General features: G+C 42.6%; 1 protein-coding gene across 1 annotated transcript; it reads right to left on the reverse strand.

Annotated features, from left to right (window-relative positions):
- Nucleotides 1-12,248: 12,248 nt before the first annotated feature.
- LOC139457161 (uncharacterized) lies at nucleotides 12,249-13,809 on the reverse strand. The gene is made up of 2 exons (XM_071238586.1): nucleotides 13,562-13,809; nucleotides 12,249-13,524 (listed from the first exon to the last, which is right to left on the reverse strand). Exons 1-2 carry the CDS (start codon nucleotides 13,807-13,809, stop codon nucleotides 12,249-12,251), a joined length of 1,524 nt encoding a protein of 507 aa, XP_071094687.1.

Genomic DNA, 13,809 nt, shown 5'->3' on the forward strand with positions numbered 1-13,809 from the left:
TATTAACAGACCGCCTCCATACAGCTGGAAATTGCTGTGCGCGGCGTTAAACAACAAACAAACAAAACCGTCTTAAACGTGAGCTCCAACAAGACGGAATGCCTAACAAAGTGAATTGGCATAACTGTTTATTGACAGTTTTTATTTTATTTTGGCTTAGGAAGTTTTCAAAATTTTCAAAATTTCTCCAATCTAAATTCAAAACATAATAACCTTCAAACAAACGACCTAGAAGTAAGCGCTCAATTTGCAATTTGATCTCTAGATTTCTCACATCTGAAACCCAATTACTTTTTACATTATCATCAAGTACCTTTAACATTTTGTAACACTGATATGGGTATCTATCAGGCATCATTCTGAGTAACTTAATCCAATACTTAATTACCCCTAATTGGCTGGCTACAAAAATATTACTAACGCCTATTTCACCAAGGATTGCCTTGTTTGAGGCAAACTTACCAACACCTAGAAAACATTTGAAATATAAAGTGTGAACTTTTTCAATTGCTGCGTAATACCTAGCACCCCCTATTTCAGAAGCATACAAAAGTATAGGCATAATTTTGCCTTCAAAAATAGTACATGCTGTGAAAAAAGACACACGACTATTTTTTCTGAATAAATTATAAAGAGGCATAATGGCTTTCGAAACTAATTGCTTACATGCCATAGACCAGGACAATCTAGAGGAGAACATAAGACCTAAATATTTATAGTAAGTGACCACACTCAAGGCAGACGACCCAAGAAACCACTTTTCATGTTTTGCAATAATACCACCTTTTCTAAAAACTACAACATTGGTTTTATTCAGATTTACTTCAAGGCTCCATTTTGAATCATTTGCTTCCATCCATATTCTCAAAAGCTTTTCTATGATTGACGTGAAATTAGTGAGTGAGTGAGTGAGTTTGGTTTAACGCCGCTTTTAACAGTATTCCAGTTATTTCACGGCCTGTCAGCTTAATGTGGGAGGAAAGCCCGAAGTGATGCAGGTCTAAGACGTTTACCACTTCGGTGAAACCCACGAGCAGGGGTATGGTGCTGACAAACCTAGAAACATAATCGGGGCGAACTGGGATTCCAACCCACAATCATAGGTTTCTGGCGTGCCCAAGGGCCACAACCCTGCACAGCGAATCTCGGCGCCCTAGATGACCGATTGACGTGAAGATTTTCCCCATAACATTTAGTAGTGGATCCAAATGCGTGGATCGATGCTCATGATTTCAATCACTGGATTGTCTGGTCCAAACTCGATTATTTACAGACCGCCGTCATATAGCTGGAATATTGTTGAGTGCGGCGTTAAACCACAAACCAAGAACCAACCTTAAGTAAATCAGCCAGTCACTTGGAGATATATAACTTCTCAGTGGATGTGGCTGTATAGCCTTTTTCACTGTCTTCCAAAACTGTTTACAATCACTGTGTTTAGCAGCGGTATTGATTTCTTCCTTTAGATGTAAGTCGTAGTTAAGTTTCTTTTTGTTGCAGCATTTCTTAAAACCATCTTTGGCTGATATGTAAGTTTGAATCACACTTACAACTTCTAAATTTATTCAAAAGTCTGTATTTCACATAAATCGCACTCCTTATCAAACCACGGAGGCTGATATCTTTGTCTACCTGAAGTTGCTATAGTAACAGCACCAGCTGACTTTGCACAGTAGAGTATGATATCTCTGCGCTCACATACTGCAGCATTTACATTTTGATCTACCAACAATATATATTCTTCAAGCATCACTTTACAAATATCTTGGCTGAGATATTTAACATAAGATGAAAACTGTTCTGGAGATAATTTATATTTAGGAACATAGGATAAATTAACAGAAGCGTACTTGTATACTCCACCAGTGAGTGAGTGAATATGGTTTTACGCCGCTTTTAGCAATATTCCAGCAATATACGGCGGGGGACACCAGAAATGGGCTTCACACATTGTACCCATGTTGGGAATCGAACCCGGGTCTTCGGCGTGACGAGCGAACGCTTTAACCACTAGGCTACCAGACCGCCCCGTATACTCCACCAGTAACTATATCCTGGAAACTGCATACTATAGGTAAGTGATCAGACTCTGTGCGTGGTGAAACGGACATATCTAAAAAATTGGAAATAACTCAGTAAATACAATAAAATAATCTACAAAGCTGCAACCTGTTTAGGAGATGAAGGTAAAGTTACCAGAGCTATCCAGTACAGATCTCCCATTTACAATATGCACACCAAATAACTTACATCAGTCTAATAGACTTCTACCACAATTATTAACATTTGCATCAAGAGAATTTCTAATACAGCTAAAATAATCTGATTTCATTAAAGGAAATAAAAGATTATTGCGAAATTGGTGATTGTTTGTTTAATGTTGACACAAGGGAGCTAACTCTTTGTAATAGATTTAATAAAAGTCATTTTGATATATTGCAAATAAAACTAAGGCTCCTAAGATAAGAATCTTTTCAAATGGGTTATCAGTTAAAATAAGTTCCTTAAGAATCTATAAAAGAGAGCAAAAGAACCCCCAAACTATTCTCATCAAATTTCAACCCAAGGTGGTATTTTACTGCATCTTCAGTTTACAATACATAATGTGTGAGTGTGAGTATGGTTTTACGCCGCTTTTAGCAATATTCCAGCAATATCATGGCGGGGGACACCAGAAATGGGCTTCACACATTGCACCCATGTCGGGATTCGAACCCGGGCCATGGGCTGACTAGCTAACCACAAAGGAAAATAGGTAAATATAGCTGCAGATAAAGCATTATTTTATAAACTCTCACTGTTTATTTTAATATGTATAAAAATTAGAGCAATGCTGGTCATGAATTAGGTCGTCAATATGACCCTTGGCAGGTTTAAGATAATGGAGACATGGTTTGTTGGTTGTAATATTACCTTATTTCAAGAGGCGACTAACGTGATCGGGTGGTCAGTCTCGCTGACTTGCTTGATACAGGTCATCGTATCCCAATGGCCATGATTTCAATCACTGGATTATCTGATTCAGACTCGATTATTGACAGACCGCCGTCATATAGTTGGAATATTGCTGAGATCAGCGTTAAACAACACACGACCACAATGTCCAATCCTGAATAATTATGTGGCATGTAACGTGATAAAGTATATGTGAAACTTGGTCCTTTTATCCCTCGTTAATATATGTATTACCAATGGCGAATATAACATGGGAACAAATAACTGCGTCCCGAAGCTGGAGAACTTGTTTTATATGTACGATGTTCCGTGGCTGAACCGAGATATAAAGTGGAACACCATGACGATTGTTGTCATGGTTACTGTATATATACTGAACAACAAAAGTTCCTGTAACATTGAAAAAGATTTAATGCAAAGTTATGTTTTTTACCAAATCTGAAATAATTTCCCTTTGCAACAGACAAAAGATTCGTGTAAGTATTCAAATGGTTTAATTTGCCATACTGACTTCAGAAAATGCGTGATTTCATCGAACGCTTTAACCACAAGGCAACCCGACCGCCATTCATTTACAAGAACAAAATGTATGTTTTGTCACACTGACAAAACGTTTGTTTAAGAATTAGGATAAACCGACCTGAATCAACACTAGTGCGTCAAAAGCATGTGAAATATGTTCATTTAGAAAAGTATTACTTTAGTAATAATGCTATACACAAAGAAAACGTGATGAAATCATTCTGGTGCGGGGTCACAGCAACAGCCTGTATAAGGAATGCAGTGTCAGGTGCGCACGTATGACCGTTGACTGGGGGGTGGTTGCATGGGTGCACAGGTGGCCAAGTCGTGAAAGATGCAATTTACGTCCAGTGCACAGTTGCGTCCCTTGGGCACGGCAGAACCCTATGATTGTGGTTTGGAATCCCAGGTTCGCCTCGCCTATGTTCCAAGGTCTGTCGGCACCGTGCCAAATTAAGTTTGGGTGGGGTGTCCATGTTAAACTGGTCGGCTCGGAGTCAGTATACTGTGTCTGAGTGGGGTGTCCATGTTAAACTGGTCGGCTCGGAGTCAGTTTACTGTCTGAGTGGGGTGTCCATGTTAAACAGGTCGGCTCGGTATAACTGGGGTGCTGTTCAAACAAAGCACCGTTAAACCCAAACTCACTCCTGGATCTATTGATGCCCTGTTACCGCGACATCGCGGTCACTCTGTTGTTCGGTCGTCGTTAAGCCGACCCGACACCATGATACTGAAATACTGTTGCAATCTGCGTTAGCCTCAACACACTATCTCCCAGCCAGCCGTTAAATGTCTATATCTGACATTTTGTAAATATCATAAATAATTATTGACGGGCATTTAGCTTTAATGCTTAATCCAACACGGCTAATAACCTTTGTAAAACAGGATTCAACTGGAACACTGTATCTATTCGTGAGTAATGGGGTCAGACATTTGTCCTTGTTTGGCCGGTGCCGGGGAAATTCCTTCATCGCCAGATAACAGCAGTAGTCAGGGCAGAGTGAAAGGGTAATAGACTTGCCTGGGGCTCGATACTTAGTCCCTGTATATTTTAACCAAGGTCAAAGAAGTACGGGTTGTCAGTGGCGCCGCAATTCGCGTCCCCTAGTTGTGTCAGGATCTGCTGGTCATGGAATCGAATCTCAGTTAGTGAATGGGTTCTTTTTACAGTCAGCAATATTAATACAAGGCTAACAATGGACACCCCACTCAGACAAAGTATACTGACTCCGAGCCGACCAGTTTAACATTGACACCCCACTCAGACACAGTATACCGACTCCGAGCCGACCAGTTTAACACGGACACCCCACTCAGACACAGTATACCGACTCCGAGCCGACCAGTTTAACACGGACACCCCACTCAGACACAGTATACCGACTCCGAGCCGACCAGTTTAACATTGACACCCCACTCAGACACAGTATTACTAACTCCGAGCCGACCAGTTTAACATGGACACACCACTGAGACACAGTATACTGACTCCGAGCCGACCAGTTTAACATTGACACCCCACTCAGACACAGTATACTGACTCCGAGCCGACCAGTTTAACATGGTCACCCCACTCAGACACAGTATACCAACTCCGAGCCGACCAGTTTAACATGGACATCCCACTCAGACACAGTATACCGACTCCGAGCCGACCAGTTTAACATTGACACCCCACTCAGACACAGTAGACTAACTCCGAGCCGACCAGTTTAACATTGACATGCCCACTCAGACACAGTAGACTAACTCCGAGCCGACCAGTTTAACATGGGCACCCCACTCAGACACAGTATACTGACTCCGAGCCGACCAGTTTAACATAGACACCCCACTCAGACACAGTATACCGACTCCGAGCCGACCAGTTTAACATGGACATCCCACTCAGACACAGTCTTTCTGACTCCGAACCGACCAGTTTTACATGGACACCCCACTCAGACACAGTATACTGACTCCGAGCCGACCAGTTTAACATTGACATGCCCACTCAGACACAGTAGACTAACTCCGAGCCGACCAGTTTAACATGGGCACCCCACTCAGACACAGTATACTGACTCCGAGCCGACCAGTTTAACATAGACACCCCACTCAGACACAGTATACTGACTCCGAGCCGACCAGTTTAACATTGACACCCCACTCAGACACAGTAGACTAACTCCGAGCCGACCAGTTTAACATGGGCATCCCACTCAGACACAGTATACTGACTCCGAGCCGACCGGTCCTTGTTTTAGCCCCGTAATGCCGAGCGCCAGACAGGGTAACAACAAGTACCATCTTTTAACTCCTTTTGGTATGACGCGGACCTTCCGCACTACGGGCTTACGCTCTACCACTAGACCACGGAGGCGGTCCAATAATAGAGACATATAAATATATGATGTTAAGAACTGGCTTCAATTGTTTTTTTTGCGTTAATGTAGATATGAACCTAAAAACCGGTGTGTAAACTGTGTACATCCGCGTGACGGAAAATAGTTCTAAAGCGGATTTACGGATTAAGTTTATATATCCATAAACGCAAAATAACATTTAAGTCAATTCTAATACATAAATGTTGTCAACAATACTTACTTCACAGACTGTTTATTTAATGGTTAACGCACACATAACAGGAGACAACAGTACGAACAGTGACATCGCTCATTACAATAATGCAGTACAAGCCCCTCCCTTTCTATTATCAGCCAATCAGGAAAAAACTTTCTAAGTAGGGGTGGCCTAAATTTTTTTCGGTTTATAGAAACATAAACGCAAAACATATTGCTTGGTTAGCCACGGATTCGCTTGCAAATTATTGTTGTTGTTTTTTATCTTGAACCAAGACATCCATCACCCGTACAAATTTCCCAAGGCATTCTCACATAAGTATATATAGGGACACGAGCGTCCAAGAGATCTGAGACGTCCCAATTCGCTCTGCAGAGTTGCGTCCCTTAGGCCTGGCAGGAACCTATAATAATGGGTTTGAATCCCGGTTCGATCTGATTATGTTTTCTAGGTTTATCAGCACCGTAACCTGCTCATGTGTTTCACCAAAGTGGTAAACGTCTGAGACCTGCACCAGGTCTGGCTTTCCTCTCACATCAAGCTGACACGCCGTGGTATAACTGAAATACTAGGCGCCGAACCCAACTCACTCACAGACCGCCACCCTGGTCTAGTGGTAGAGCGTCCGCCCGGATAGCGGAAGGTCCGGGGTTCGATCCCAGCTCACGTCATACCAAAAGGCGTTAAAAGATGGTACTTGTTGTTACCCTGTCTGGCGCTCGGCATAAATTGGTTAAAGCAAGGACTGGTCGGCCCCGCTCAGTATACTGTGTCTGAGTGGGGTATTCATGTTCAACTGCGGCATGGTATCTCAGTGGGCTAGCACTATAAATCGGCATCAGTCCGGTCTAGTACAAGCAGCCACACACACACGTGCATGCACGTCGCTATATAAGTGCAATAATCTTGGACGCGACGTTAAACCCCATTTCACCTCACCAACTCACTCACCCTCTCGGTAATGTAATGTGGGTCTATTTGTAAGGTTACTGGGAAGATGGAGCGCAGCATCAACCGTCGAACACCTGATACTTGGATCACGGAAAAACAAAGTGTACGTGGTGCAAATATGAATAAATGGATTGCAGAGACGTATCACACATAGATGCCCTTTACAATTCCTAACAATGTTATTAATTAGTATTGTCTGTTATCTTTCGTAATGGTTGATGCATTTTTGTTTAGTTAAGTTAAATACACTCTAAAAAAAACAGAAACGCACAGGGAATATGTAGTTCAATGAACCTGACTACACAAAAAATCCGGTATATCAATTGGATATTTGTTATTGGAAAATGTTGGTGGCCTGATATTCGACAAACGGTGCGTTAAAACGCAGCCATTGTCGATTTGCAATGTCTTAAACGGCATTGTTTTCACACTTGTTCAAAAGTGTCATGGAGGAAACGCAAGCATAAGCCAATAATTTGTCATTGAATTGTCAACATTTTCAAGTTCGAAAATGCCGAGACTCAGCGCTGCCGATCGGAACATCGCCATAGGACGTATCCAAAGAGGGGAATCACAGTCTTCTGTTGCACGCCACTTCAACGTCCACCACAGCACCATTTGCCGCCTTTGTGACCGATACACACAGTTCAATTCAACTGCAGACCGTCCGAGAACCGGCCGACCCAGAGTTACCACCCTTGCACAGGATCGCTACATTCGACTGTTCCACCTACGTCATTGCAATGCCATAGTTACGGAGACTGCAGGACGCATCCCTGGTTTGAGGAGGATATCGGACCAGACTGTCAGGAACCATCTTCGCGGGGCTGGAATCCGACCCAGAAGACCAGATATCGTCCCTGTTTTGCAACAGATCCATCGACAGCGACGTTTGCGTTGGTGCCATACCTTACAGCCTTGGAATTTGAGAAACTGGAGACGAGTGTGGTTTAGCGATGAATCGCGATTTCTTCTTTCCCGGCGATCTGGAAGATAACGTGTTTATCGTCGTCGAAATAAGCGTTTTGCCCCACATTGTGTCCGCGAATTCGACGATTTCGGCGGCGGTAGTGTCATTGTGTGGGGGACCATATCCTACACCAGGAGATCTGACTTGGTTGTGGTTCAGGGAAATTTGACAGCAAATCGCTACATGAATCAAATTCTTCAACCTCACCTTCTTCCAATCATTACCGCCAGAGGGAGCTGTTTCACCAGGACAACGTTCCACCGCACACAGCTCTTGTCACGGTAGACTACCTTCATAATGCCAACATCAACGACTTCCCTAGCCGTCGAGATCTCCAGATCTCAACCCAATATCGAACAGCTTTGGGATGAAATCGACCGACGTGTACGTCAACGTCAGAACACACAGCAGACACTCCCACAACTGGCCAACGCGTTACAAGCAGAATTCCGCAGAATTCCGCAGGACAGAATTCGTACACTTATCCAGTCAGGGCCGAGGAGATGCAGAGTCATGATTGCTGCCCGGGGCGATCACACTAAATACTGAGTTCAGCGCAACCTTGTGGCCTTATGTTACATGACAATAAACAGTTTTCAATGCCTTTGTACAACGACAACATGTGACTATCGAGCTCCAAAATTTCATATTTGTATCTATGATATTAAATTAAATATATCGACTTTATTAGGTACAATAAATTTACTAAAAATCTATTTGTGCGTTTCTTTTTTTGGGAGATTGTAGACTGCTCATCTTTATGTAACACCGTCATATATATGCTCTTTATCCGCTATAATAAACTATCATGTTATTCATTTGCACATTACAAACAGTACCACATATATATACCCATATATGTGTATATATATATATATATATATATATATATATATATATATATATATATATATATATATATATATACCCACTGCCAAAAGAAACATAGAAACATATTAGGCCAGGAGAAATAGAGAGAAGTATGTACGTTAAGAAGAGATGTTTCCAATGTGTACCAATTAATGACAAAACTATCAATAAGTCAAGTGTTACAAAAGAGTGTTTTTATTCTTATCACGATATGCCGCACGTGGTTAACAAACTTTAATCTGCACGAGACAAAATAATGGTGCTTCTTGAGTCATGGATCTATGACGTCACATGTGAGATGTTCATATGAGCATCGGTTCACACAATTGCAACATAACAGTATGTTCGTTTGTGCATCGAACCAATCTAATGTCTCTTGAATATGAGTAAGTCTTCATATATAAACCAACATGTATGGTATTCGCGTTTCTTTTCGCGGTGAGTATAGTATATTTTCGTGAGCGTTTGCTATGGTTTTGCATCATTGGTGTTCTAGCTTTTCCGTAAAAGGTGACTATACTTGTCGTAAAAGACGACTATGCTTGTCGTACGTTTTTATTTAAAAGCACGAAACTTGGCAAAAAGGCGGAATATTTTTTTTTTTTTAGATCTTCGGTCACATCTGGTATGGTTGCCGCTTCCAAAGCGGTTAAAACAGGTGAACAGATGTGTGCGTGGGAAATTGTGTAAATGTTGTATCACATACCATAAACCATTTCCATAAACCGAAAAATAATTTGCAAGCGCTTCTGTTGCTAACCAAGCAATATGTTTCACGTTTATGTTTCCATAAACCGAAAAACAATTAGGCCACGCCTACTTAGAAAGTTTGTTTCCTGATTGGCTGATAATAGAATGGCAGGGGCTTGTGCTACATTATTGCAATGAACGATGTGACTGATTGCGTACTGTTGTCTGCTGTTTTTAGTGCGTTAACCATTAGTGAGTGAGTATATTGGGTTTAACGCTGCTTTGAACAATTTCCAGTTATACCACGGCGTGTCAGCCTAATGTGGGAGGGAATCCCGAAGTGATTCAACCCGAGCACGGGTAAGGTGCTGACAAACCTAGAAACATAATCGGGGTGAACCGGGATTCGAACCCACGATCATAGGTTTCTGGCGTGCCCAAGGGACGCAACTCTGCACTGGGAATTGAGGCGTCTTTGGCGACTCGGCCACCCGTGCGCCAAATACAGACTAAAACTGTGAGTTGATTGAGTTGAATTGCGTTGCGTCGCGTTGCGTTGCGTTGCGTTGAGTTGAGTTGCGGCGCGTTGCGTTGCGTTGCGTTGCGTTGCGTTGAGTTGAACTGAGCTGAGCTGAGGTGAGGTGCACTGAGGTGAAATAGGGTTTAACGTTTCGTTTAGGATATATAAATATGTATACAGTGACACGCGCGCTTGTGCTTGACTGACTGTTTTAAGTGTACAGGGTGCAGATTGATACAGGTGACAGTGCAACAATCCAAGTAAATACTATCAACATGGCGAGTTTCCATAATCCTTGTATGGACAGCTTTATAAACCCATAAACCATTCTGATAAACTTGGTATCATTTTTGAAATGACATTGTAGGATCAATTGTAAGGACCCTCGTTTGTTTCTGTACATATAATTTATTTGGAATAAAAATGTACTAAAATTTTTAACATTACGGTAACTCGCTTGATTAATAACCTCTATATAAACAGATGAAAAAAATTTAATCACAAAATGATAATTGCATGAAGTATGATACGACGTAATTATATTTTCAGTTTTTTTAACAACATCCTACAGCAACAGTTGTCATGGAAACAACATCTGGCTGAAGTTGGCGGCCGTGGGGTTGCTTCGGGCGGAGTTTGTGATAAACCATGACGATTTGTTTTAATTGGTTTGGAAATATTTGCATAAATATATGAATAAACTATACGATCGAAAAGCCATGACAGATGCAGGCTTCACAGGCCAGTAAACACATGATGCTGCAGCGACCATCAGACTGCGGGTATAGGTACATTCGATGTATCATACTCAATTTGGTGAGTGAGTGAGTGAGTTGGGTTTAACGTTACTTTTAACAGTATTCCAGTTATATCACGGCGTGTCAGCTTAATGTGGGAGGAAAGCCCGAGGTGATGCAGGTCTCAGACGTTTACCACTTCGGTGAAACCCACGAGCACGGGTATGGTGCTGACAAACCTAGAAACATAATCGGGGCGAACCTGGATTCGAACCCACTATCATAGATATCTGGCGTGCCCAAGGGCCGCAACTCTGCACAGCGAATCGCGGCGCCTTAGACGACTGGGCCACCCGTGCCCCCCTGTTGTGCAAGGAAGGGTCATTGGAAAGTACAATCTGGACATCGTGCTGACACCCTTTGTTGTCCCGTGCGGGGGACGTTTCGTCTCTTAGGAATTCTCATGTATTTCAGCAACAAAATACTTTTCTATATTTCCGAGTCCAGTTTACACTCTTTCCGAACTAGGCAGCGATTAAGGAGCTATATTTTGCAGAACTGAGGAGTCTATGCATAGTCCATTCAAAATCACGTAACGAAATCGACATCCGGTTCGTAAACAACATGGATTTCAACGTTGCAGGATTTGCAACCGGGTGTCGACAGATATTTTTCATATTTTTAATTAAGGTGGTTTGATGCACTTCGCGAAGTAAGTGTGTTTGTTTGTTCGCACTCAGCAATATTCCAGCTATATGACGGCGGTCTTTAAAAAATCGAGTCCCGACCAGACAATCCAGTGATTGACATCATGAGCATCGATCTACGCAGTTTAGATAAGATGACATGCATCAACCAATTCCGCGAGACTGACCACCTGAACCCGTTAGTTGCCTCTTACGACAAGCATGGTCGCCTCTTACGGCAAGCATGGGTTACTGAAAGACCTATCTATCTACCCCGAATCTTCATGGATCTCGCAAAGTAAGACCTGTTTTATTACAATATATATCTTGATCATCGATCAGATCGTCTTTACTAGGTGCCGCAAGTTTGTTTTAAGCAAATGCAAGTGATATGGGAGGTGGAATCTGATTGGTCAATATAAGGGGCATAGAAGGGACATAACTCCCTAATATAGCCACGGGTGGCGCTACGATCGAGCCCAGAGATTCCAGCCTAGTTCGGCAAGGGCGGAAACTGGACTTTTAGAATCAGTTAACTCTTTTGCCTCGTGAAGATGTATTTTTCAGGCAAAGTTTTTCATACTGTGGAATAAAAAAACCCTCTCAGTTTGTAAAGAGTGGGCAAATATATAAGTAGTGATACGCATCCTCGAAGTAGTGATACGGATCCTCAAGTAGTGATACGGATCCTTGAAGTTCTGATACGGATCCTCGAATTTAGTGATACGGATCTTCGAATTTAGTGATACGGATCCTCGAAGTAGTGATGCGGATCCTCGAATTTAGTGATACGGATCCTCGAAGTAGTGATACAGATCCTCGAAGTAGTGATGCGGATCCTCGAAGTAGTGATACGGATCCTTGAAGTAGTGATGCGGATCCTCGAAGTAGTGATACGGATCCTCGAAGTAGTGATACGGATCCTCGAAGTAGTGATACGGATCCTCGAAGTAGTGATACGGATCCTTGAAGTAGTTATACAGATCCTCGAAGTAGTGATACAGATCCTCGAAGTAGTGATGCGGATCCTCGAAGTAGTGATACGGATCCTTGAAGTAGTGATGCGGATCCTCGATGTAGTGATACGGATCCTTGAAGTAGTGATACGGATCCTCGAAGTAGTGATACAGATCCTCGAAGTAGTGATGCGGATCCTCGAAGTAGTGATACGGATCCTTGAAGTAGTGATGCGGATCCTCGAAGTAGTGATACAGATCCTTGAAGTAGTGATACAGATCCTCGAAGTAGTGATACGGATCCTTGAAGTAGTGATACAGATCCTCGAAGTAGTGATACGGATCCTCGAAGTAGTGATACAGATCCTTGAAGTAGTGATGCGGATCCTCGAGGTAGTGATACGGATCCTTGAAGTAGTGATACAGATCCTCGAAGTAGTGATACAGATCCTTGAAGTAGTGATACGGATCCTTGAAGTAGTGATGCGGATCCTCGAAGTAGTGATACAGATCCTTGAAGTAGTGATACGGATCCTCGAAGTTGTGATACAGATCCTCGAAGTAGTGATGCGGATCCTCGAAGTAGTGATACGGATCCTTGAAGTAGTGATGCGGATCCTCGAAGTAGTGATACAGATCCTTGAAGTAGTGATACAGATCCTCGAAGTAGTGATACGGATCCTTGAAGTAGTGATACAGATCCTCGAAGTAGTGATACGGATCCTCGAAGTAGTGATACGGATCCTTGAAGTAGTGATGCGGATCCTCGAAGTAGTGATACGGATCCTTGAAGTAGTGATACAGATCCTCGAAGTAGTGATACGGATCCTTGAAGTAGTGATACGGATCCTCGAAGTAGTGATACGGATCCTCGAAGTAGTGATACAGATCCTCGAAGTAGTGATACAGATCCTCGAAGTAGTGATACGGATCCTCGAAGTAGTGATACGGATCCTTGAAGTAGTGATGCGGATCCTCGAAGTAGTGATACAGATCCTCGAAGTAGTGATACAGATCCTCGAAGTAGTGATACGGATCCTCGAAGTAGTGATACAGATCCTCGAAGTAGTGATGCGGATCCTCGAATTTTGTGATACGGATCCTTGAAGTAGTGATGCGGATCCTCGAAGTAGTGATACAGATCCTCGAAGTAGTGATGCGGATCCTCGAAGTAGTGATACAGATCCTTGAAGTAGTGATACTGATCCTCGAAGTAGTGATGCGGATCCTCGAAGTAGTGATACAGATCCTTGAAGTAGTGATGCGGATCCTCGAAGTAGTGATACGGATCCTTGAAGTAGTGATGCGGATCCTCGAAGTAGTGATACGGATCCTCGAAGTAGTGATACGGATCCTCGAATTTTGTGATACGGATCAATAGAAACAT

The sequence above is a fragment of the Haliotis cracherodii genome, unplaced genomic scaffold (genome assembly GCF_022045235.1).
Source record: "Haliotis cracherodii isolate W230 unplaced genomic scaffold, xgHalCrac1.p SCAF_12, whole genome shotgun sequence".
NCBI classification, from domain to species: domain Eukaryota; kingdom Metazoa; phylum Mollusca; class Gastropoda; order Lepetellida; family Haliotidae; genus Haliotis; species Haliotis cracherodii.